The sequence below is a fragment of the Ovis canadensis genome, chromosome 7, assembly GCF_042477335.2.
Source record: "Ovis canadensis isolate MfBH-ARS-UI-01 breed Bighorn chromosome 7, ARS-UI_OviCan_v2, whole genome shotgun sequence".
Classification (NCBI taxonomy): Eukaryota; Metazoa; Chordata; class Mammalia; order Artiodactyla; family Bovidae; genus Ovis; species Ovis canadensis.
This window is the reverse complement of record NC_091251.1, coordinates 71,467,659-71,495,247: the sequence shown is the minus strand read 5'-3', so window position 1 is coordinate 71,495,247 and position 27,589 is coordinate 71,467,659. Positions and strand designations below refer to the sequence as shown.

Below are 27,589 nucleotides of genomic sequence, written 5' to 3'. Positions count from 1 at the left end.
TTCCTTTAAAGTATCACTGTCAAAGTTAAGTACTATGCAAGTTTTTTGTTAGAAACTAATTCTCCTTATCAATAAAGACTACTTTCAAAAACTTGAAAGCAAATAACCAACTTATTTACTTTCACGCTTTTAAAAATTATTAACTGAAGAAAAATTTGACATTTCTAAGGTACTAAAAAACAAAACAAAAACCCCACATGTAATAAAAACACATCAAGAACCAAACTACAATTTCTGAGCTGCACTGTTTATTTTGCTGCTTGAAACCTAAGTGACAGTATGCCACTATAATTATGGGGTTTCATCTAAACCTTTACTACACTGCAGGTACAGAAATATACGGACACATTTTTGGAGAATTGACATTTTGCAAAATGCAGCAAACATTTTAATTTATACATGAGAAAAGGAAGTGTTCAAAAGGGTATGCATTTCAAGTTATTGCAGGTTATTTGTGAGAGAATTTCTGCAGGTAAAACATGTTTAAATTTAACCAACAGTAGCGTGTCAGTGTGTTTAAAATCATGACAAAAATCTTCTCTCTGGTCATGTTGCCCACGACAAATTACTATGATGTTGTATGTTTTAGGGCAAGATGTCAATACAGCATAAATCCCATGGCATTTTGGTTTTCTTCTGGAGATTAAAGCTGTTTTTTTTTTTTCTTGGGATAAATGCAGCAGCAAAACACAAACCAGTTGATCAAAAAAAGCACTTCTGCCATAACTCCAATAATTTTCAGGACACATCAACCGACAGTAGTTTTGCCATTCCCAGTTCTTTTAAGGGTTACATCTCTGCACTGTTGCTTTAAGTATGTCTGTAAAAGCTTGTTCTCTGTTAAGCCAGTTTACTGACTACAGCTTGGTTGAGAGAATTTAGTTGGTTGGTCCATTTATCTAGTGCAGTATATCGGGCACCACCCCTCTTCTGATGATCCAGTTCAAGGAGTTGGTTGACTTGATCAATTCGGCCATGTATAGTGCTGGAAATAAATAAAAGATGACACGTCTACAAACCATTTTCACTAAACATATCGTTTGGACTTTATAAAATAGTCACAATATCAATAAATGCAAAAACAACTGCCCCCCTGCAGTCTACACTAAATGGTTGCAATCAGCATTAATTTAACATTCATTAGCTTATTCAAACTTTAGAAAGAAACCAGACTTCAGCTATCTTTCATCAATTTCAATGAAAGAACCAACAGACATATACTTACCCAATTAATCAAGAGTAAATGTAATATGAGAAGCTTTAAAAATAACATTTTTTGCCTTTAAGAAAGATACCATTTCCAAAGTAACAGATATCATACCTTACACTTTAAAAATGAAATACTACTATTCATTAAATAATTATCTAGCTGTATAGATGGGTCAGGGGCTTCCCAGATAGCTCAGTGGTAAAGAACCCCCCTACCAATGCAGGAGACGTAAGAGACACAGGTTCCACCCCTGGGTGGGGAAGACCCCCTGGAAAAGGAAATGGCAGCCCACTACAGTATTCTTGCCTGGAGAATCCCATGGACAGAGGAGCCTGGCGGGGTACAGTCCATAGGGTTGCAAAGAGTTGGACACAACTGAAGCAATTGAGCAGGCAGGCATATAGGGTCATACACTGAATGAGAAATCTTTTGAAAAGTCATTTAGAACTTTTTCAAAGATCATGTGCTTAATATGATCATTCATTTATAAAAAGCCGTCACATACAAGTATCTCTCTCAATAGAAAACTACAGCCGAAGGGTGCCTTTTATGAAAACTCAAGAATTCAACTGCTATCTTTGCCATCATTATTCAAACTTTATGTCCTAAACATTTTGTGGAAAAAGAAAAAAAAAGTCAAGTACTTACTTATCCAATATGCACTGCACCAGCAAGCTCTCCACATCAGCTACATCTATGTTTAACTCCTAAGATAAAAGACTCATTATAATTCTACGAATTAGCTTTTTAGAGGACTTTATGATTCTATATAAATATTATTTTAAATTAGTTTCTACCACTTAAAAAAGAGAAACGTTAAAACAAATTTCATTATCTGTTCAGAATACTGAGAACACAGGTCTGATAAAATTTTGCTCTGTTAACTTTAAAAGTATATTCCTACTCTAATTTTATTGTGGCTGGGGTTAACAATATACATCAATTATGTATTTCAGCCACTACTTTCTCTCTTACAATTTTACTGAGGCTGAAGGAATCTTTAAAATGAAATGTAATGACTCCTCCTTTCTCATTTCTTTTAACTCAATTTACACCAGGAAAACAGAAAAATTCACATTAAAAGGAAAAACCTTAAGTTATGCTGTATTTTAAAAAATATTGTTACCAAGTATAACTCTTTTAAATATATACTGCATTTATAAATACAAATTATAATGAATATAAGTACCTTAGAAATAAAAGGAATATGTATTCTTGTGTAAGGCTTAATTAATTTTATAAGCACTTGTGTTCTGATGTTTCGCAAAAGCTCTGAAAGACAAAAGTTAAAATAATACATTTATATTTACTAGTTTGTGTATCTTTATGAATCACTATGCACATCTAAATTGTATTAATTAACTGTATCATTTATCTTCTTAAAACCTCTCTCTCTGTCTAGTGAGGGAATAAGCAATTTATGTCTAAAAACATTTGAGTTCAACAGATGTACCACAGGATTAGAGGCTCTCTTTCAAATAAGTTTTTCTTGTTTCCATCTCTCTGATTTTGCTAATGTTGTAATACTATTTGAAATACCTCTTGCATTTTTAATAACACTTCACTGCTCATCATTTCCTCTTTCAAGAAGCTCTAATTTATACCAACTAGTCAAGTTCCTTATTTTATGCTCTCTCATAAACTAGAATATTACATTTTATAAGGTGATTCTACAGGTTTTCCCAGTTCTTCATGTACAGTGTCCTTTAAAAAAAAAAAAAGGAGTTCAGGCACTAGGCTTCTGTATTTTTTTTTTATACACACAAAATATAGTATTCTCAGTTCAATTAAGAACTTTGTCTGTTGAGTGAAAGAGAAAGGAAGGTGAGGAACAAAAGAACGTTACTTCCAAAGTATTCTTTGGATTTTCTTAATGCATCTGAATGAATTGTTCCAGTTATTAAAAACCCTCAAATAGCTCTGTAACAGGTAGGAACACTGGAGGTATAAGTGGCTCTAGAACAGAGAGACAATTTTTATCTTTGTTAATCAAAACTTATTAAAAATCTCATACATTTGTTGTTACATACCTTTTCAAAATAAGTGCATCTTAGCATTATCTATAGCAGGCTGTTTCAAGGCTTCTGTTGTCAAAAATAAATCCTAAAAATTAACTTTGAACCTAAACGTCAGTAATAAACATGCAATAATACCTAAATCGGAAGGTAAAAGTGACAGCCTCCTTTTAAACGAAATGGACATCATGTAGAACTTGATTACATTAATAACATGAAATTACCTAGTGACGTCTTTAAAACAGCTTTATAATTTTAAGGAATATTTTATTCTATGACAGCATTTACAAACAAGTCTATATTTTGCAATAAACAAAAGAAAAATGCCTTAATTCCATGTAGCTCCATTAAGTATTGTTTGATAGTAGCAAAGAAAGTAACAGAATCCAGTCAGCAGAAAACATATACCTTCAATGTGTTCCCTTATGAAAGGATCATCCATGATGTTGCTGTGATTTGTTTTTAGAATCTTTTCAAATTCAGTGATGTCATTATTCTGATAGGCACTAACAAAAAAGAAAAGCATAAATTTTGTCAAACATGAAGAAGTCATATTAAATCAGATAATCCAAAGAGGCTGTTTCTCAATTTTTATATGAAAAATCTAAATTACAGTTTCTGTCACGGAAATTAGAATTAAACATACACAGATCCTTCCGAAAACAAAATGAATTTTCTTTTAATGCATTTGGTTTTATAAAAGAAAGACAAATCATGTGGGGTTATATGTTATACACAGCTAATTAAAACCTCAAAGTCTTAGTATTGTTAAGAGCTGACAAATATTTAGTAACTGTTTAAATGCTTGATGCTTTTAAGTTAAACTGTGCATTTAATCTCCAAGAAACCAGGTTTCATGTATACTACTGAATGGAGGAGTCTGAATACAAAGACAGTATATCCTCTCTGAAGTTTACTCATAAATGCAGCTTCCTTAATTTTTATCTTCTAGCAAGGTACCAGCAACTGCCAAAACTTCTTAAAGGGAACATTTGATTCTCAATTCTCTTTCGCCTTAAAATTCCAGTGAACTATACATCAGAAATATTGCTGGCAGATGGGATACACGCACAAAGTAGAGAGTGATGGATCCTGCTGCAGAAGGTCAAAGGCTGATTTATGTTCATGATTATCTGAGGTATCTACTATCTACTCTCTGAGGCACTATGCTGTTGCTAAGTCGCTTCAGTTGTGTCTGACTCTGTGTGACCCCATAGACAGCAGCCCACCAGGCTCCCCCGTCCCTGGGATTCTCCAGGCAAGAACACTGGAGTGGGTTGCCATTTCCTTCTCCAATGCATGAAAGTGAAAAGTGAAAGTGAAGTCGCTCAGTCATGTCCGATTCTTAGCGACCCCATGGACTGCAGCCCACCAGGCTCCTCCGTCCATGGGATTTTCCAGGCAAGAGTCCTGGAGTAGGGTGCCATTGCCTTCTCCCTGAAGCACTATGGGGACTGCTAAAGGTGCTGAGAAGGAAGAAGCCAACCTTCTGGAAATGGCACCACTGTCTGCTTTATATGTAACACATATCATCAGCCACTCTGCACGCCCTCTGCTGTGCTTCCATCTGTTGGGTCGCAATGTAACTTCATGTTAAGGGCAGGTGATTCAACTGCTTCAACAGGAATTATTTTCCTCTAGTCTGCTGACAACTGACTAGGAAGATAAAATTAGGAAGCATTACTTTTCTTACCTACCCCAAATATATGATTGTAATATGCTACAGAAGGAGATATTCAAATAGTGAAAGCACTTGAGACACACAAGACACATTCTTCCACTGTTTAAGTGGCTTAAAAAAGAACCTTATACAAAATGCGGGACATCACAGGCTACTTCTTTTAAAATTTATCATTAAAATAAGTTTTAGAGTTCCAATACAAAGGCTTCTCTGGAGTAAACTGAGACAAGGTCTGACAAATCAGCACTTTAATCCATTTAATGCATTTAACCAATTTAATCTGAACAAAATACTAATGTCCAGGGAAGTACTTTCCTGCAATATTTCTTAGAGAGTTTTCAAGTTAAACTGTTGCATAGAAATTTAACCTAATTTTTTTGAAGTATTATGAAATTAATCTCTAACCAAATAATCTCTTAATGTAAAATGTGTCCAAATGTAAATAGAATACACTGTTTGATATAAAGACAAAGAAATTGTCTTTTGAGCTTAAACAATATAATGAAATAGGCTATAAGTATATAAAATTTACATTTAGGTGACTTGTAATTTATCACCCAACAGTACTTTCTTAAATTTAAAAAAAAAAAAAAGACTATTAAGAGAATGTCTGGTCATCTAAATTACCTATATATATCTGAAAACAAACAAAAAAACTCAACCCTGCCTCCCACCCCTAACTACACTCTCCCTGTCTTAGTAAAGTCAGCTGTATAGTCTGGAGCAATGGACTTGAAACCCAGGAAGTCTCTCTCCTAGTTTTCTACAAAGGAAGCACAATAAATCATAGGCTACATTTATTCCTGGTCCAAAGAAACGTTTTTCTTGCTCACTGATTTCTTTTACAAAAATGTCTTCTTTTCTAGGCTTTTGCTTTCTTTTTTTAATATTAATTGATGATGGCAGGTTTTTCAGTATTAGCCATCATTAGTCACATCTTTCTCCACAGAAGGCAACAATAAATCCTTAGGTTTCCTACCAGTATGACCCTTCTGCTGCTCCTTACATTAGAAAATTAGCTGAGGCAAATTTATTTGAGGCGATTTATCCTGTCAATTAAGCAAATATACAAGTAAGCAAACTGTCTCACTGAAAATTCTTGACTTATGTAGACCAATTCATAATTTCATTTTGGATTAAGGCAGTAGAAACTGTAACACTGTGAAATTGTTTTAAAACCTCTATAGCTTTCTACTGAGAAACAGTATGTGTATACACACACAAAGATAATGAGGAAAAAAAGCAGTAAATACTTACAAAATCTTGTGATTAATAGAAACAGTATAATCAATGAGTTCAAAAATTTTACAAACTTTGGTATACTTCAAGTCAAAACAACACATTGAGTATTAACTGAATTCTGAAAAATTCTCTCCGCTCTCTTCTTTATTCACTGCTTTAAGGTAATTTATCTTGACTGAAATACTAAATCTTACCTTACTAAATTCGTCATTGCTAGAATTTCTGGATCATTTTTGTAAGGTTTGGCCTGGTTAGGAAAAAAAAAAGGATTAATTATGTATATGTACAAAGAAAGAATAACATTTATTTTCACAAGAGACAGCTGACAGAAATGAACAATTAGAGCACAAACATACCTCCTGTGAGTCAAATGGATTTATTCCCGATTTCATTAGCATATTTGCTAAGACTAAATATTTTAAGCAAGTGGTTCGTCTTGGACTTCCCGATTCATCATAATTCTTAAAGGCTTCAAAAAAATCAGTGTGTGCCTTTTCAAATTCACCTTCTCTCAAGTGCATTTTACCACCACATTCTGTAAAGAATAAAACAGGAAAAAAGAGGACATTTTCAGTTCTATAATAATAAGACTGACCACTTCATAAAAATCAAATGAAAACTATGTCAGTAGCTTCTAGTCTTTTAATTCTATAACCTGAAGAGTACTTGCTCCCGAAGTGGACAAAGGGCACATACTGAATTCTAAAAACTAAGCTCTTCATTAAACATCAGCCAAACAAGCATTTGCAAATCTTTATCCTCAGTTGAAACAGAAAATAATTTTATCAAAATTACAATGAGGTGGACTTCCCTGGTGCTCCAAGTGGGTAGGAATCTGCCTGCCAATGCAGGGGACACGGGCATGATCCCTGGTCTGGGAAGATTCCACACGCTGCAGAGAAACTAAGCCCATGCTACCACAACTAGAGCCTGAGCTCTAGAGCCTGCAAGCTCCAACCGTGGAGCCCACATGCTGCCACTACTTAAGCCCGTGCGCCCAGAGCCTGTGCTCTGCAACAAGAGAAGCCCACACACCACAATGAAGAGTAGCCCCCCAGTTGCTGCAACTAGAGAAAGCACAGGCACAGTAACAAAGACCCAGAGAAACCAAAAATCATAAATAAAGATAAATAAGAATAATAAGAAATTCTCAAAACAGAACTACAATGAAGTACCAAACTCATACTAGTCAGAATGGCCATCATTAAAAAGTCTACAAATAACAAATACTGTAGGTGTGGAGAAGAGAGAACCCTCCTACACTATTTTAGTTGTAAAAATAATATGTTATTTTAATGTAAGTTATTACAATTAATTTAACTTGGTACAATCACTATGGAGAATAGTAGGGAGGTTCCTCAGAAAACTGAAAATAGAATTACTATATATGATCCAGCAATACCACTCCTGGGCATGTATCTGGGCAAAACTATAATTCAAAAAGATATATGACCCCTATGTTGACAGCAGCACTAATCACAATAGCCAAAACATGGGAACAACCTAAACGTACACTGACAGATGAATGGATAAAGAAGATGTGATACATATATACAGTGGAATATTAGCCATAAAAAAATAACAAAATAATGCCATTTGCTGCAACAGGGATGCAACCAGAGTTTATCATACTAGACAAAGTAAACCAGAAAGAGAAAGACAAATACCGTATGATATCACTTATATAAAGTAAAGCCACAAATGAACCTATCTGTAAAACAGATTCATTGACATAGAGAACAGACATGTGGTTGCCAAGGAGGAATAGGGGGGAGGAGTCTGGGATTAATAATGCATACTATTACGTACAGAATAGATAAACAAGGTCTTATCGTATAGCACAGGGAACTATATACAATATTCTGTAATCAATCATAATTGGAAAGACTATAAAAATATGTATATATATATGTATAACTGAGCCACTTTGTCATAGAGCAGAAATTAACACATTGTAAATCAGTAATATTTCAGTAAAAAAATCACTAAAACAGAAGGTAATTTTATATACAATTCAAGAATAGAACTTCTGATGGTGAATTTTCTATTAATAATTTACTGATATAAATTTCAAAAAGACAAAAACTCATCCTAATTCCTTACTAACTAGATCATTTCATTTGTCTTTACTACTTTGCCATTTATTTTCACTAAAACAGAAACAATCTTCAGAGTTAATCAGTCAAAATCCAAAGACATCTTGATTATCTTCCCATAACACTGCCCAACCTTTGCAAACCAAACTTGCCTCTGATAACTCCCATGATCAATGGATGAGGGATGGCAGACTTGATGTGAAGTGACTGTTCATAGAGTGCTTTAAGTTTTTTGTTATTTTTCTGTGCTGTGTACATCTGAATTTCCAAAGCATATATTTCTAATAACTGTGTGCCTTTTTTCAGGTCATCTTCTCCATCATCAGTCTAGGAAAACAAATAATGAAAATCCAGTGAAGACAGAATTCAGAGTCAACAGAGTGATTTTTGAGCTAGCCTGAGAACCTTACATTTATGATACTAATTCTGTGGGAAAATGAATTACAAATTTCAACTGGCACCTAGATTACTAAGAATATGACCTTCAATGGCCTTTGTACTTTAGAGTTATTCAATAAAGAGGTGTTTTTTTTTTTTAATGTACAAAAGTTGCAATGTTTTGTTTTATCCAGGAGATTATTTACAGTCTTCTCCAAATCTTCACAACCACTCTAGATGCACGATTCAATCAAAAGCACTTTGTGCCTTCAATCAAGTGCCTTCCTAGCCACGTGCTTGGTCTACCTTGGGGAAATACAAAGTTAAATAAGCTGATGTCCTGGTCTCACAAAGTTCACAATATAGAAGACCAATATGCCAACAGATAAGTTATAAATGATAATAATTTTAGCTGAAGCATCAATGAAGTACCAAGGATGGAAGAGAAGATTAATTCTCTTGGGGGATGTCAAAGGAATAACAAAGGTGGTGACATTTGAGTTTGTCTTTGAAAGATGATCAACAGCCCATAAACACAAGCTGTGAAAACAGAATATGGTTGACAGTCAGATAATCATAAATATCAAGCACTGACATACACAAAGCCAAAATTTATTATTTACTGGGTCTTCTAACTTAAGACTTTCCTTTAGTTATCCGCTAACAAAACACAACCAGACTAATAAATATGATATGTAAGACAATCTGTGTGTTCAGATTATCATGCATTTCTCCTATGCTTTAATCCAATTTACAATCCAGATAGCATTTCCCTTATGCTGCAAAATAAACCAGGCAAAAACTTCTCCAGAGGGTTTTTTTCATATTCCTTATGTATATACTGAATGACTTTCATTCAGTTAGAAATGCCTTCTCTATGATTTTCATTTCACACGGAACTGAATACACAGCTGTTTATGCATCAGACTAAGCCCTCCTTAAGAATGTGTAGATAAAAAACAATCCATAAATGACTGATTTGCCTTATAAACTTAAACTATTATGAAACATAAAACATTTTCATGTTTATAAAAACCAAAAAAGGTAACATTATTAAATGAAAATATGTGAAGATGATTTAGAACACTTTTCTGATCAACCTTTTCCTCATTCACAGAAATAAAATATATAATTAATAGTACATAGTATGAAAAATGATAATGTTCAAAAGATTCTGTATTGGATATGGATCTGTGTATATGCATTTTTAAAGACAGTTGATAAAAGTTTATATGTTTTTATACATTTAAATCATTAAAATCAACCTGCAACATGGTCTTGAAAAAAAAAAAAGTACATGGCATTGAAAGAGCATAAAAATATTTAAAACAGCATTTCTATTTAATATTTGAACTAGTATCAAGTAATTTATTGATCAAGACAAAAAACGAAATACAAAATTACAGCTCACACTTAAAAGTTATAGAGGTGTAATATGGCTATACAAGTTTATAAGTTAAATGAAAAACTCAGTACCTCCATCTCCCTAGTCAGTGTTCAGGTGCTTGATGACATGTGGCTGATGCAACCATACTGGAAAGCACAGATACAGAATGCTTCTAACATCACATGAAGTTCTACAGGACACTGTTGTTACAGAGGATTCATACACGAAAACTAGAGTATAAAATATCTTTAAAATGTATGTCTACAACATCCTTTCTGATTTTTATAGGGTATATAACTAAATACGAAATGCTTATTATTCTTAATATTAATGACTGGTCTGTTTATTGATACCTATGCCTCATTCTTCAACAATAAGGACTGAAATTATGATTAACAGAGGAAGTAATGTAATAGTCAGAAAAATTTAGCTTTCTGGTAACTTATTTTCCAAATTTTATTTTTTTGATGATGCTTGAAAATATCCCTAAACAATGTTTCCAATGTAATTTTTTCTTATGAAGAAATAGTAAGATAAAAAATAAAAGAAAAGCTACCTGGCAGGACTGATGTAACTGGCGTAAAATTTTTTGAAGTTTTCCATATTCCTCTCGTTCTAAATATAATTTCCCCAGCTGTAAAAAAATAAACTTATTAGAATTACAAGATTTCAACAGAAGGTACATCTTTAGAGTTTATCATGGATGCCCACCCACTCTTCAAAAGAAAAAAAAAGTAATTATTACAACTGTTACCTTTGTGTTTGTCTTAAACCACAGTCTGTCATTCTTAGCATCTTTCAAAGCTTCCAGTGTTGTTTCATAGAATTCCTGCAGTAAATCCATCTGACATAAAAAATCAGAATTCTATAATTGTAAACAGCAAATTTGTACCTGTTAATAAAGTTAATTTGAGCAAACCAAAAGTGCATCTTTGAACTTTAATATACATAAGATACACTAGCTGTATCTTACTGAATGTCTGTGACAGTCCACAAAATTAACAAAACCTTAGCAAAAGTATAGACCAAATTTACAAAAAATGCCAACATGTGCTTTTATGCATTTAAAATAAAACCCAGAAAACGTCTAATGCTCTAATAGTATAGGTTTGTCCTTCCAAATCTAATAACTCATTTTATGTTAGCAAAGGAAACGGCAAGCACAAGAATTGTGTGCGTGCTCAGTTGCTCAGTAGTGTCCAACTCTTTGAGACCCCCTGTTTATTACGAATGGTATGTATCTTATGCACTCAACTCTTATTTGGGAACTACTATGTGGCAAACCGGAGAAGGCAATGGCAACCCACTCCAGTACTCTTGCCTGGAGAATCCCAGGGATGGGGGAGCCTGGTGGGCTGACGTCAATGGGGTCGCACAGAGTCGGACACGACTGAAGCGACTTAGCAGCAGCAGCAGCATGAAGCAAACACTAAGTAAGCTGCTGAAGAAGCAAAGAATAAGCCTCTTTCCTCAAAAATTCTTCTATAAATGTGACTAATCAATTAACTGGACTAAAATTTTTAAGTTACTGATAAACTGCTGGAGTTGAGGGGAGGGAAAACTTAAGCACAATTTTAGCTTTGTCTAACACCATCAGTTCAGAGTCTGAATATGACTTTTTTAATGGAAACTGCCATTTTTTTTGCATTATAAGCTCCTCTGTCCCCTCCTCCCACTTCTGGCTCTACCTTTGTGTGAATACCTGATTCCTACATATTTAACAGGATCAGGGGGTAAGAGGGCCATGGCAACAGGTAAGTTTGATACTTTCAGAAAAGGCTGCCTATTTATTCATGACCGTCGATTGCACAGTCAGTAAGTGCTGCCCAACTAATATCTATACTTACTTTCAAAAGACAAAAAGTTTACATATAACAGCATGAAGCAACATACAATCTTGCTGAAAATTACTTAGTTCTGCCCCCCACCATCTGACATAATATTTAAAAATAAAATACAAAAAATATTATGATGTGACATGTCTGTAAAAACTCAGGAAACATTTTTCCACTTAAGAAAAGCCCCAATATATTGGGAAGCCCCGAATTAGTGCCATGAAGTGTTAATGTTCTAAACATAATTTTATCTTCCTCTATTTCCATTACATTACATATATTTTAGATATAAAAACAATAAACTTCAAGAAATAAAAATGACATTTAGTAGAAAAGACAGAATGAAAGACTGGTTCTGAGGTGAACATTTTTTGAGTATGAAAAGTATCAAATGTTCTGAGAAATGCTTAGTGATACAGAAAATACTTCTTGTGCTCAAATATCATGGCATAGTAAAGCTGAAACTTAGGACTATGTTGCTTAGAAGAATATGAACAAATAATCCAATTGAAATTATTTTAGCAATAAACTAAAATCATCATTGCTTTTCTTAATAATCAAAAACTAAAATAATGAAAGCACTATCATTCATGCCCACTGTAGTATCATCATTAGCCCCTTTTTTCATCATCCACCTATCCTTTGTAGAAGCATTTATTGATTACCTAATGAGTAATGCCAACTACTGATTGCGATGAATACAGATTCTCCTCCCAAGGATCTCTATCTAATCAAATCTACACAAAGAACCTATGACTCACTGCTAGGTTATTAACAGTTCAAGAAGGCTAGCTGAAGTGCTGATGATGTTTATTAGAAACTGCATGGGAGTCTACTATAAGCCTGCAAAACCTGTGTGCAGATTATGTTAGTATCTGAAGATATAATTTGAAGAGATAAAGCTTGGGTTATTCCCTTTTAATACTATATACTATCCTGTTGCCAAGAAAATAGCATACATGATTTTAAAAGCATACTAAAATTAAAACTAGCATAACTGATTAAATAGAACTTCTAGGCCTCAAAAACAAAAAACAAAGCTCTTTAGTATAAACATACTGATAAATACCAAGAGCCAAAAACAGACTCTAACCTGCTTAGAAGTAGAGATATAATCAAGAATAGAATTAATGGATTTTTCAGAATAATTTCTTGTGACAGCACTCCGAATATAGGTCAATAGTTGTTTATATCTGTTCATCATTTCTGGAAAGTTTGTCTGTGAGGGAAGAAAAATGCATTACTAGGTACATATTTACTTACTGAGATATGTACATATGATTAAGATTATAGAAATACCTATTATTACCTAATTAAAAAAACAATAGTTTTTCAATAATAGAGGAACTATATATGACAGAAACACTACAAACATTTTAACTTAAATTTGAAATTACTAGATTACTCAGTAAATGAATTAAATTTATGATGTCAGCCTTTGCAAAAGTAGAATTTATAGATTTTCCAAATTTCAGATATTGTTCCTCACGGCACAATAAACATATTTATTTAAATCATAAAAACTACTAAAATATTCATAGACCAAAAAAATAAGTAAGACCAACTTTTAAAATATTCTTTCCTGAAAATTTACTCCTTCATCAGGAAGCTCTCTAACATAGTTATGCATTTCTTTTCTCCCTATTATTGGTAAGCTCTTATAGTAAAATGTGAAAGGAAAAAAATTCCTTCAAGCCCAGGTACTAATCCCACTCTCAAGTAAAGTCCTCCCCACTTCTAAAAGGGGGAAAATCCTCCCACCTAAGGCCCTACTATATAGTGGGTGTAGCTACAGCTGCTATTCTTTGCAGGACTATTTGCGTAACTGTAGTTATTCCAGGAAACATGAAAGACCTGAAGAAATGAAGGACTATTAGTAAAATTTCCAGCATTAAATATTTTGGCAGAGGGTCTATCTTTCCTCAGAGCATATAAGTTAATTTATAGAAAACCTTGTATACTATGCAGAATTTTTAAAAGATTTTGTTGATGTGGACCATTTTAAGTCTTTATTGAATTTGTTACAATATTGCTTCTGTTTGTTTGTTTGTTTTTTGGGCTCTGAGGCATGGGGATCTTACTTCCCCCATTGAACTCGCAGACCCTGCATTGGAAGTAGAAGTCTTAACCACTGGACCACCAGGAAGGACCCCCATGTGGAATTTTTAAAACTTAGTATAACTATAGTCACAAATGAAAATTAGGCTAAATATGTAAACATAACAACAGAATTATTTCAGGAAAGCAGATATGACATTTTGTTGCCATGAGGTTTTTAAGTATAGAATTTAATTATCAGTTTAATTCCTCTCAAATAAATCTTACCAACTTGAAGTTAATCTTAATCATTTGTTTCAGTGCTTTAAATCCCCATTCTCCTTTTTCACCTTCAAGTTCCAAAACCTTTAAAAAAGAATTTAGTATAATTTAATAGTTATTTTCTAGTAACACCCAATATGCAAGTTGTAAATTAATTTTACATCATATGCATGAAAAACAGTGCCCTAAGAACTCTATTTTTCAAAGCCATTTTTGAAAGGTTTAAGAAAAGAAACCAGTCTTAAATGCTTATGAAAGAACAAGTGAGCTTATTTTGAAGTTTCTTCATCAAAAGATTAAATAAGAACTACTTCTTGATTATTACACAGTCCCAGAAGTACTTGTTACTTCACTGGTTAAGAATAACCCAGAAGTTTATCAGTAGGAAAGAAATCACATTATTTTATAATGAAACCACACCTATGTGCTTTGGAACCAAAAGACAAAGGAACACGACTGCAGGGATAACTACTGACCAGCACATTCATTGCTTCTCTTTCTGCCAGAACTGTACAAGTTTTTCGGGACAATGGTCCTGTTCTATAGATAACTTGATTGGAAAAAAAAAAAAGGATAGCCCGTTTGAAATATTTGCTTATATTGCATAATGCAAACTTCTTTTATAGGATTATCACGAAATATACAAACATACTTCTGAGATAAAATCATTTGCAATTTACTTGATTTAAGACATTATTTAGAAAAACACAAAACACAGAATCAATCAGAGAAAATATGAACCTTTTGGAAACTGCTTAATGCTGCTTTTGGGTCATCCTCTTTTAACGCTTTGGAATTATAGTACTGATTTTCCAAATCCACATTTGGCTCAGAGTTACTATCTTCAGAGTATTCCTGTGTGTTAGAAAGAGATATTAAAATGAAAGAAACAAAAAAGAAAAGAAACCCACACATTGCTAAAATGTGAATACTGTTAAGAGAAAAACTACATATTTATAAGAAAAAAACCCACCACAATTTAAATACACGGTAGAAATTCCATTGACATTAACCATTATTGAAATAACAAGGGGAAAAGCCAAAATCAAGTGGTTAGCAGAATACAGTAGTCCCCCTTATCCATGGTTTCATTTTCTGTAGTTTCAGTTGAGTATCAATTGAGGTCTGGAAACTGGGAAATTCCAGAAACAAACAAACAATACGTTTTAAACCGCAAGTCATTCTGAGTAGCACAAACAAATCTTGATGAAATCTCCTCCCCCTCAAAACCCCCTTCATCCCACCTTGAATGCGAATCATCCCTTTGTCTGGCATATCCCACCTGTGAGTCACTAAACAGCAGGCTCATTTATCAGATCCACTATTGTGGTATCACAGTGCTTGTGTTCAAGTCACCCTTATTGTACTTAATAATGGCCCCAAAGTTCAAAAACAGTGATGCTAGAAATTCAGATATGCCAAAGAAAGGCCCCAATGTGCTTCTTTTAATTGAAAAAGTAAAAGTTCTCAGTAAGAAAAAAATGTATGCTGAGGTTGATAAGATCCATGGTAATAACAATCTTCCGCCTGTGAAACTTAAGGAAAAAGAAATCTGTGCTAGTTCTGCTGTTGCAAAAGTTATGGCTAAGGTGTGTGAAAAGTACTCAGGGAAGGTGGAAAAGGCATTAAATTTGTGGCTGAAAGATATAAACAGAAAACATGTTCTGACCGAAGGCAAAGTATTAGAAAACGTTGAGCCTATACAAAGACTATGATCATGGCATCCGGTCCCATCACTTGATGGCAAATAGATGGGGAAACAGAGGAAACAGTGACAGACTTCATTCCTTGACTTCAAAATCACTGCAGATGGTGACTGCAGCCATGAAAGTAAAAGATGCTTACTCCTTGGAAGAAAAGTTATGACCAACCTAGACAACACATTAAAAAGCAGAAACATTACTTTCCCAACAAAGATCCATCTAGTCAAAGCTATGGTTTTTCCAGTAGTCATGTATGGATGTGAGAGTTGGACTATTAAATAAAGCTGAGCGCCGAAGAATTGATGCTCTTGAACTGTGGTGCTGGAGAAGACTCTTGAGAGTCCTGTGGACTGCAAGGAGATCCAACCAGTCCATCCTAAAGGAAACCAGTCCTGAATATTCATTGGAAGGACTGATGTTGAAGCTGAAACTCCAATACTTTGGCCACCTGACTCGAATAACTCACTCATTGGAAAAGACCTTGATGCTGGGAAAGACTGAAGGTGGGAAGAGAGGGGGACGACAGAGGATGAGGTGATTGGATGGCCTCACCAACTCAATGGACATGAGTTTGAGTAAACTCCAGAGTTGGTAATGGACAGGGAGGCCTAGCATGCTACAGTCCATGGGGTCTCAGAGATTCGAACACGACTGAGTAACTGAACTGACACAAAGACATCAGCAAAGGGTTCCCTGGAATGAGTGACACCAAGCCATTTTCTTCAAGTAAGGGATGGTTACACAGATTCAGAAATAGGTTTGTACTGAAAGATACAGAATCAACACAAAAGAAAACTGTAAATACTTATTATTAGTAGTATTACTATTATTAAATGTTGGTTATTTTCTCTTTAGTTTCATAATCTAGTTTTCACTATTCCCTAAGTCTAAATTTTATTATTCTAACATGGCCTAACTACCTAGGATGGTGAGCTATATAAAGCAGAGTAATCTATTGCTAAGTAAAGCTATCTGTTAATAAAAATATTTGCTTTATGTGTATTTCATGTTACTCATAGCTGTTTAGTTACATTACTATACTTCAGCTAGTCTTGTAACATCAAAATAAGTAAAACAAAGTTAATTTATATTATATAGTTTTATGTGACTTTTCATTACATAATTCAGTTCCTGGTTATGAAACAATAATGCAGAAAGAAAAATTGAAGTAACATCATTTTGTGGAGAAGTAGAAATAAGAGTTTAAAGTAGTTTCAGGATATTCAACTTGATGATGAGGATTATAAAATATACATAAATTAGTGTTAATAAAACTATTATTTTAGGTAGAGAGAAGATTTCCTTCAGCTATAAGTCATTACAAAGGGCAAGTTTATGTGAAATTCAGAATTGTGCCTGAAAGCAAACACAAAAAAGATAAGAATAGTATTATAGTTATTTCTAAATCCAAATACACTTAAATTTTGGGGGGCACAATTTATAAAAAATCCTGTATTGTCTCATAAGGCACATGAAAGAAAAAAGGTATATGAGTGTAGTGTTAGAAAGCTCAAAAATATGTAAACACAAGATGAATTTTTCCTATGAGCAGCAGATGGAAGGAGATGTCTGATATTGGCATAGCATCAGTTTTATCTGACCACCATGGCTTTGTAATGTGCGCCCTCTGGAGGGTAATTATTTCCTCAAGTAAGGATACTTTCTGGGAAGCACCAGCACTCAGTCTAACAAATTTAAGATCAGTTTTGCTCCACATATGAAATTCTTTGGAACACTTCTCTTACAAATAAGGTCAAATTCTGAGTAGTGAGTAAAGTTCATAATCATTCATTCACTTCTTCACTTTGTAATTCAGGTTTGGCTATAATAAAACTGATTAAAAAAGCAATTAATAAATAATGAACAAGCCAAGTGGACACATCAAATCATGCTGTGATAGTGATGGCCTCTGAGCCAGGCTCTGAAAGCTAAATGGGAGTTTGCATGCCAGACAAAAAAAAGAAAGGGGAACAGAGGAAGAGCAGCCACGAAACTGTGACACGAGGCACTGAACAGCTAAGAGCAGCCATACTGCTGGAACCTAAAAGTCCTTACTGACTCTGCCTTGAACATGCCATTCCTTTTTCTTTCTACCTCTCTTCACCTTGTTAAACACTGCATTATCATTACAGCTTAAGCGTCATCTGGCTCCTCAGGGAAGATGTGGAGTAAACAATCCTAGCTAAAAAACCTACTCACGTACTCTACACCTTTGGAAATCAGTTCTTCTCTAGTAACTGTTCAATAATATATGGGAATAGCTAGAACCAGAGAATCACTTTTCTGCAACCTAAATCTTCAGAATGCACTCCTGAACTTAGAAGTAAAATATAGTTTCTTAGCCAACACATTAGGGGAAAAAATAAAAATGGCCCAGGACCTAAGAGGTAAGTAGAAAGCTGAGAGGTACACATGGAGTTGCCAGAAGGTTAAATTCAATTACTGAACTGATTATAACACAGTTGAAGAAAGTAATCTTTACATTTCCTACCATGTCTGAAGGCCTCTTGTAGTTCAAGACTGACTACCTGCAACTTCTGGCACCGCCTGGCTCCAGAATAATGCTATTTCTAAACTCTATAGGAACTCCCCTGAATCACTACGATTGAGATAAGACTTAATCCCGCCTTCAACATTTTGCGAATACGTTCTTTTGGTTTTTCACATTATATGGATTAAGAAGTGAAATGTATACTATTTTTTGCACAACTGCAATTCAATTCTTAAGTGTTGTTGCTGGAATGGATAAATACATGAGAATTGGCACAACTGATACATTACTGATTTGCTTCTTATAATTAGGTTATGATCTGCAACACCAGGTTGCAGCCTCCGTGACACCACTAACCTGTCATCTGCAGCTCAGTAAATCATATACCTCAATACGAACTGAACTACAGCAAGCTATTTAGTTACCACACTGGCATGATTTTTAAACCGAAGATATGTTGAGAAGTCTTTAGAATAATTCTGTTGTGTAGAATATCTATTATATATTATTTATGTCTACTGTTTACTGGAGAAGGAAATGGCAACTGACTCCAGTATTCCTGCCTGGAGAATCCCATGGATGGAGACGCCTGGTGGGCCAATGGTCCATGGGGTCGCAGAGTCGGACATGACTGAAGTGACTGAGCATGTAAGCATATAGTGTTTATACTCAACGATAATGATCTTTAGTATAAACCAGTAATTAAATGTGCTCAACAAATGAAAATGAAGTCTTTCTCCTTAAGCTATTCATGGTCTGAGACAGATATGCTAATCAAACACCAATATAATACAACAGAAGCAGTAACAGAGACACATACTAGGTCCAGTGGTGTATCAGGAGTAATTAACTACTCTTGAATCAGTTAGAAGGAGAAGTTACCTCAACCAGGTCTAAAAGTAAGAATGCATTTTCCCAGGGATGATAAAAAGCACTGAAACAAAACAAATATGCAAAAGCATGGACGCGTCAAACAGCACTGCATATTTAGAAGAGCTACCAGTAGTCTGATTGGGCTGAAGCACAGGATGCATGTAGAGCTGATGAGAGAGAAACTAGTATCAGACGGGGGAACAGAATTATACAGGTCTAGCAGAGTTTATATCAAATGGGGACCCACTACAAGATTTTATAGAGAAATAACTAGATCTGTGTTTTAGGAAGAGCACTCTGGCAGTAAGGAAGTAGCCCACTGGATACTCTTACAACTGTTCAGCCAACAGACGATGAAGGCCTGATTCCAAGTAGTAGACCAGGAGAAAAGGGAGAGGACAGAGTAAGCATATGTGACGTTAAGGATGTGAAATAAAAGGACACATCACATGGGCACAAGAAAGGGAAAAAGTTATCCTTAATGACTACAGCCAATTTGGTCACACACAGTGACATTAGTCAAAACAGGGAATATAGGAAAATATTAAATATTGCTAAACTGAATTCCCTTACGTCAGATGAAGATACAATAACTATAAAAGTATAAGTGAAATGCTTTTAAGAGAGAAACTGAAATTTTAAGAATGTTTTAATCAAAAATCAAAGAATTTAAGCAATATATGAAAAAGCAAGCACCTGAACAGTGTTAAAAGGGCTTTTAAAAAAATCCACTAAAGTGCACGTTAGCTCCAACCTATATAACTCATGTCCTGACATCTATCCAAAGCAATCTCTTAACCACCTACACCAACCGAATTTATTCTTCTTTTCCCCAAACATATGTTCTTTAAAATCTCTGCTTTGGCATAAACTGGTCTCTCTGCCCCGAATTCTAAACCACTGACCCTCCCAACAAGCTTCCCACTTTTCTCCTGTAATGATGTCCAGCCCTAACACTCCTGGAAATGCTGTATTCCTCAAGGCTCACCTTGTGATTCTTTCTCTAAGTCTTCTTAGCAAAATAAATTTTCTCCATAGTCACGCTTCTACACGACAGGCATATCTCCGAGGAACAGTTTTGTATGTATCTTGTTCCCACCTCGCGCCTTCCCCCACCTCCCCTGCCCCACCATGAGCTTCTCAAAAGCTGGAACTTACTTTTACTGATCTTGGTATCCCCAGAACCTGGGATATCACAAAATGCTCAGGAAGTGTTTGCTTAATTGAAATGAAAAGTTAGTGAATGTTTCAAAATAACACAACACAGGAAGGGGCAATTTTGACTCTATGTTGGAATCAAAAAGGGTCAATTTCCTAGTTCATGTACTTATTCTTTGTCTCTTGTCGACAGAGGTCTTAAGAAATGTGCTCAAGGAAATAGAAGACTCACCATTAACAATGCTTCGCAAGCCTTGATCATGTTTAGACAATAGATGCTGCACATCTAGTGCCAAAGGTAAAGTCTCAGTATCCTTAAGGACTAAATTTAATCCAAGGTAGCCATTTGTGGTTTAGCCATTAATAAAATTAACCAAACTTTAAAAAAAATTTTTCACTCAAGGTAATGGATCCTAATCTGTCTATGCTATACATTAGAACATTCTTTTATTTGTCCTAAACTTCCAGTTTTCGAATTAAATTTTCCAACAAGACATCATTAACGTCATTAGGCCTGGGCTCTAGTTTTGACATGCCCACTAATTTGTCATGTAAATTTATGTAAGACACTCACACTCGATGTTTCAGTTCCTCTAGGCACCCCACTCCAGTACTATTGCCTGGAAAATCCCATGGATAGAGGAGCCTGGTAGGCTGCAGTCCATGGGGTCACTAAGAGTCGGACACGACTGAGCGACTTCACTTTTACTTTTCACTTCCATGCATTGGAGAAGGAAATGGCAACCCACTCCAGTGTTCTTGCCTGGAGAATCCTAGGGACGGGGGAGCCTGGTGGGCTGCTGTCTGTGAGGTTGCACAGAGTTGGACATGACTGAAGTGACTTAGCAGTAGCAGCAGCCTGTCAGTTATGAGGGTGGAACCCAACAGGAAGTCTCTAATTCTTGCTGAGGGTCATGCGTTCCTTTCTGGGGTGTAATACACAAGCACAAATTTACTCTGTTGGATAGTCACACTTTACAGATTTATATTAGGGGTGAAGAATCTTAATTTATCTTATTCTTAGCACAAAAGAGCGATCTCCCATTACTTATGGAAGATCTTATAATGGTATCCTTATCATTAGTCACCCTTGTTTGAACCTCTTTGATTTCATCATATAGGGTACACCTATGAGGTAATGCGAGAGGCCTTTTTGAAAATGTACCCAAACTTAGATTTCAAACTAATCTTCTTTTAAGCAGTAACTTTTAAGAGGTGGTAAATTATTCTAATTATACTGACATGGATTATTAAGTAACGCTTCTGAAATTTTTAAGGAAACTAACTTTATTAGTTAGATGCTTCCAACTTAAAACAGCATCATCCAAATTTGGGGGTTCAACTCATTTATCAAACCTGACTTGGAATTTTTGACACCTACAGAATAGAGAAAACCTGGCTATTGCTGAAATTAAAAAAAAAAATAAAGCCACATACCATTTAAAATAGCAAAAGAAAACAGGTCAAATCCTCATCAACAGAGAACTGAGTAAATAAACTTATGGTACATCCACACAGTCAATGCAGCTATAAAAAAGAAATAATCTTTTGACATATGTCTATGGAATAAGCTTTAAAATAAAAAACAAAGTGTAGCACAATATATTTAATATGTTAACTCTGGTTTAAAAAGGGGGCAGGGGGATAAAAATCTGTATTTGATTACCTATGGGAAGGAATGGGAATTGGGCAATTGAGGAACAAAAATGGAAAGGGAATTTTATTTTAACATTTCATGTTTTTGAACCATGTGCATGTATTACCTATTTAAAAATGCTAGATGCCTCAGGTGCTGAAGAATTCCAAAAAATTTTAAGCGATGACAAAATCACTGTCTGGCCCCTCAAGATCATTTGTACCCTAAACACCACCCTCTCTCTTCTCAGCAATAAAATACAGACTCACTCTGAAAAGTTTGCAAGAAATAAACATTTTAATTTTCCTGACACTTTTCGTATTTTGTTCTATATTCTTCCCACCTAGCAAAACAAATAAATTTTACTGCCACCCAATAACATTGTAATATGGATTACATATCTATAGTGGACATGTGTTCTCTGTGTGCACAGCAATGGTGACTGATCCTTTCTCTCTTAGATGAGGATTTCCAAACACAGCGCTCCTCTCCCACAGAGGGCAAGCAATCTATCCTCTCTCTCTACAGTGCGTCAGTGGTTCACAGAAGGCCCAGAGCTAAGGTGCCTCCATAGAAGTTCTTCCTAGGGTTTCACCGCTAGAGTTAGCAAGGAAGACCCTTTGCTTTTGGGGTTATAATACTAGGAAGATAACACATTATATCATAAGATCTTGTGACATACTATGAAGGTGATTAAGCCAATACAGTGAGGAAGGCAGCCCAGGAAGAGAGACAAAGGCAGAAAAAGACCCAGCATCGTTATCTGAGTTGTGACTCCTGTTACATTTACACTTCTTGGTGATGTGAGCCAATATACGTTCTTTACAGTTCAAGTTGATTTGACATGTATTCCTGTCCTCTCCTTCCCTACACGCAAGAGTCCTGACTAATTTACCAACTTTTTCTTTTCATATCACTGAATATTCTTAAGAAGCATGATTTGAAATGCTGACATACTTTCCATCACATGGATATATTTCACCAATTACTACCTCGTGAGTATTAATAGTATTCTCCTACTATTGATAACTTGGGGGGTGTTTCCAATTATTCACAATTAAACATGCCCTTTTGGGGGTGGGGTGGGGCAGCGCTGCATGGGTTGCAGGATCTTAATTCCCCAGAAAGTGAAAGTCGCTTAGTCTTTGCAACCCCATGCAGTTCATGGAATTCTCCAGGGCAGAATACTGGAGTGGGTAGCCTATTCCTTCTCCAGGGGATCTTCCCAACCCAGGAATCAAACCGGGGTCTCTGACAATACCGGCAGATTCTTTACCAACTGAGCTACGTGGGAAGACCATGGATCAAACCTGGGCCCGCGGCAGTGAAAGTGCTTAGTTCTAAACATTGGACTGTTATGTTCCTTTCAAAAGCCTCAACTGTATAATCACATTTTGTTACTGTGAAGATTACATTCAGAATTCCAAATGTGTGTACAGCAGAAAGAACACTGGCCCAGACCACAAAAATCATATTGTTTGTAAATCTATTCTTAAAGATCCCCAACATTTTGTCAAGCTGTAAGTGACAGAGACAACAGTCTCAGAATAAAATAACCTATAATCTGCAAGCTCCTTATACGCACAATGGATGACATCAATGTCTTAACACACAAAACCCTGAAGCTATTTTTTTTGCCCTGTGCTGTATTAAGTATTAGTCTCTCAGTCCATGGGATTTTTCAGGCAAGAATACTGGAGTGGGTTGCTATTTCCTTCTCTAGGAGATCTTCCAGATCCAGGGATCGAACCTAGGTCTCCTGCATTGCAGGCAGATTCTTTACTGTCTGAGCCACCACGGAAGCCCTAGGAATCTACTACTTTTTCAAAGTATTCATGTCAATTAAAAAATCTTTTTAGAAAACAGAAATGTTAAATTTTAATTTGCTAAACCATGTTCTAAGGTTCCTTATAATATGACATTATTTGTCTCAACTGTGACAAATAGATTCTGTAAGATACCTTGCAGCTAAGGCTCTTCTCTACCTCTCTCCAAAAGAAGTAAGTTTCTAGGGCATTAAAACAGCTATCTGTTAAGCCAAGAATAACAATAGTAATAAACATTTATTGACTAATCACACTATAACCTGACTGCCAATGCAAGAGATGTAAAAGACATGGGTTCAATCCCTGTGTGGGGAAGATCCCTTGAAGGAGGGCATGGTAACCCACTCCAGTATCCTTGCCTGGAGAATCCCATGGACAGAGGAGACTGGTGGGCTGCAGTCCATAGGGCTGCAAAAAGTCAGAAGCGACTTAGCACTGGCAACAACAGTAATAAACATTCATTAAACAATCACAGCTATAAACCTAACCAGGATGATTATGGAGAAGGAAATGGCAACCCACTCCAGTATTCTTGTCTAGAATACTCCATGGAGAGAGGGGCCTAGCGGGCTTCAGTCCACAGGGTCACTAAGAGTTGGACACGACTGAGTGAGTCGCACATACACGATGACTATAATCAGGCTCATTGTTTGGTAATATACTTTAAAAAATGGAATTAGTCTATCTTTTCACCATTTTATTTTCCCCTTATAATAATGTTTTTCAAACATACAATGCTCTACCTATAATAGGAACTACTAAAGAATACTTTTTGGTATGAAGTCGCTCTGTCTTAAATCCTTTCTAAAAAAGACTGTTAGAAGTATTAATCAAGTTCAAGCTTGAATGGCTGGATTGTGTAATTATAACACAGTTTAACTCATCAATGGCCTTTTTAACTTAATGAATGACACGAAAGTATTTATTATTAGCTGTTATTATTAACACTATTGTATGTAAATCTGTAAAATTAACATTGAATTAACACATTTACCAGCACCATCTTCTCTCCATTCAGTGCTACATAAATTACTATGCTTAGAAAATACCTGCTTCTGCCTCAGAAATCAAAAGGATCTTAGACATAACAGATAAAGCATACTGCATTAATTTCATGCTTGTTTCGCCTTCTTTTTTAACACCAACTTAAGTCTCTTTTCTATTAGCTCAAGAAGTGATTTCGGGTATTAAAATTTATCAATAGACAATTGATTCATGGGGTTGCAAAGAGTCACACACCACTGAGTGACTGAACTGAACTGAACTTAAACTGAATGTATCTGTAGTTAGGCTACTCATGGCCCTCATTAACTTTTTCACTAAAATGAGGTGATGAACCATCCAACAAACAATACATTTTTTTTTAATAAAAAAGAAGTTTCCCTAAAACAGTAATTGATTCAGACTCTTCAAGTCCAAAGAAACAAAAAAGGCTCAGGCAAATATTAGAAAACAAAAACAACTCTTTTGGCAATAGATAAGCATTAAGTGGCAACCAGCCTTGCTTGATCTTTTTTAATGTATGTTTAAAGATTAATAAATATAGGTTTATAGTGGCTTAAGGAAATTAAGGAGGTAAAAAATAAGTTAATATGATATCTATGTAGGAGAGATATGAGGCAGGACTATTTAACAGAATGTTGGGGGGATCATTAATTATGTGGTTGCATAAAATCTCACCTTTTTGGGTTAAGAAATTTAAAAAAAAGAGGTTAAAATTACACATTCAGTTTTATATTGTACATGTGGTGTAAGCCCTCAAAGGCTGAAGAAACACAGCCAAGTTAAATCATTTATATTTAATTAAAATCCCTGCAAAAATGAACTCTGTACTTCAAGGGGCAGTAAGATTCTCACTGCCATTTCTACATTACAGTCTCAATCACAGTGCTAGTAAGTTATGTATTCAAAAATTATTGCTTAGAAGAGATATAAACGCAAACAAGTAAAAACACAAACTGAAACTAGGTGAAACAGTTAAAAGAAACACTTCCAGAGTTAAGAAATACCTGTAATATACGTAAACATGTAATAAATAAAAACGCACGAAATATTACAAGTAACATTCTTGAAGGATTTAATGCACTGCCTAAAACTGACTTGGTCTGCACAAACTAAAATGTAAGGCAGAAATCTTACTACTAGCAAAACTACCTTTAAGAATTATCAGCACTACTGACTTTCAGGTGATAACAAACATTCCCCTCTCCTTTTTGCAAATGCTTTCCTTTAAAAGTGAAAGATTAATTAGAAACGGCTATACAAAGAAGATTTACACTAATTCAAAATGATACATTAATTATCTTGAGACTTTCTGGCACTTAAAATATAAGATGAGCCAGACTTCCCTGAGGACCTACTTCATAACTTTACGATAATGCAGCATCACCATAACACACAAGAACCATGCACAAAACTCCCCCAAATAAAAGGCAAAGCCAAATCGACGCTAATTCGTGGCCCAGATAATCGTTCTTAGTTCCCACACAATGTTTCTGAATATCAACTTGAAATGTTAGTGAATTTTTAAAGACTTGTAAGTCCGTTCATAAATTAAACCTTGAATCTTTAAACATCACCATTCGGTTGCATCAATTCGTTTTGTTCTACACTGTTGATATTTTAAACTCTGAATACTGGGAAATTTATAAGTCAAGAAAAAAGTCATTGAGTCAATTCTCTTATACCACCCCACCTCTCAAAGCCCAAACAAACAAAAAGTAAAACCTCCTCCCCAACTTTTCTCTTTATACAAGCAGTTAAACTACTTTTCAAAAGCTAGCCTGGCTCTCAACTCTCTATTGCACCTTTACCTTATAACAAAACGGAGCCTGGACAAGACTAATTAAGCTCTGTTTCTAGATTCACAAGTGGCGTCAGGTCTGGGAGGAGGAAGGCCCCCTAGTTTTTGGACCCCTCTCCCAGCACTTCGCACCCTTTCAAGTATGAAGAAGAGGGAACAGGAAGACTGGGCCCGAAAGGGCAGGAGCCGGGGCCTAGACCACTGAACGGTCCCCAAAACGGCTCGCGCGATAGAAAGGAGGCAATGAGAACCTGACGCCGGAGGCCAGGGGTGTCCTCGCAAACCAAGGAAGCGCTTGGATTTGGAGCTCAACGCTCGGGAACCCCTTCACCGCCTCCTTTCCCCTCCCTTCCCCCATGCTAGAGAAGCAGGGCGCGGGCCCGGTGCGGGAAGGGGGAGGAGGTAAACTCGTCCTGTCACTGCATCGGGAGAGGCTGGAAGGAGCACATGTTCTACGCGGAGAGGCCGCGGCCGCCCCTGCCCCGGCTCCTAAAGCCAGAAACCACCTCCAGCCCCAGAGTTCTGTTCCCTGCGCCTCACCAGGTCGTAGTCCTCCTCATCATCGCACATGAAATCATCCTCCATGTCAGACATCTTGGCTGGGACGGGGGGAGGGGGGAGGAGAAATTGGAGACAACCTCCTCCCACAATCCTCAGCGGCTCAGAGGCGTCACTCCCAGCTTCTCGCCTTCCCGACACTCTTAGAGGAGCTGAATGTTTCCTCCCGGAACAAATGAGCTCGGTTTTGAGAGGATTCGCTACGACGCTAAAAGCGATTGCACCGTGCCCCTCTTCCTGTGAGACTGTTGGTGCCTTAGCAACAAAACCTAGCAACTAGGGAATCTTCAAGTGCTTCGGATTTCAGCTGAAGGGCCTTGGAAACCTTTCTCTCATAACGTGCGGTTTCCAGCCTCCTGGGCAAGGGAACAGTCTCCT

At 35.8% G+C, this 27,589-nt stretch overlaps 1 protein-coding gene across 2 annotated transcripts; it reads right to left on the bottom strand.

The window, feature by feature from the left end:
* Positions 1-226: 226 nt before the first annotated feature.
* On the bottom strand, positions 227-27,388 carry COPS2 (COP9 signalosome subunit 2). 2 transcript variants are annotated; one of them, XM_069596588.1, is made up of 13 exons: positions 27,194-27,388; positions 14,905-15,018; positions 14,170-14,247; positions 12,938-13,063; positions 10,764-10,874; positions 10,566-10,643; positions 8,397-8,571; positions 6,505-6,683; positions 6,343-6,395; positions 3,634-3,731; positions 2,400-2,482; positions 1,859-1,917; positions 227-985 (listed from the first exon to the last, which is right to left on the bottom strand). In XM_069596588.1, exons 1-13 carry the CDS (start codon positions 27,245-27,247, stop codon positions 841-843), a joined length of 1,353 nt encoding a protein of 450 aa, XP_069452689.1. In that variant the 5' UTR covers positions 27,248-27,388; the 3' UTR covers positions 227-840. The 2 variants fall into 2 exon arrangements, with proteins under 2 accessions (XP_069452689.1, XP_069452690.1); XM_069596589.1 differs by having other exon boundaries at positions 10,764-10,853.
* Positions 27,389-27,589: the final 201 nt, after the last annotated feature.

Bases quoted from the DNA above. Each gene is read 5' to 3' on its own strand.
- COPS2 (XM_069596588.1), bottom strand. From the start codon at position 27,247: ATGTCTGACATGGAGGATGATTTCATGTGCGATGATGAGGAGGACTAC. The intron at 6,684-8,396 runs GCAAGTTTGGTT...TATTCTTTACAG, and splicing joins GATCATGGGAGTTATCAGAG to AATGTGGTGGTAAAATGCAC. The intron at 986-1,858 runs GTAAGTACTTGA...ATTTATTTCCAG, and splicing joins GTGCAGTGCATATTGGATAA to CACTATACATGGCCGAATTG.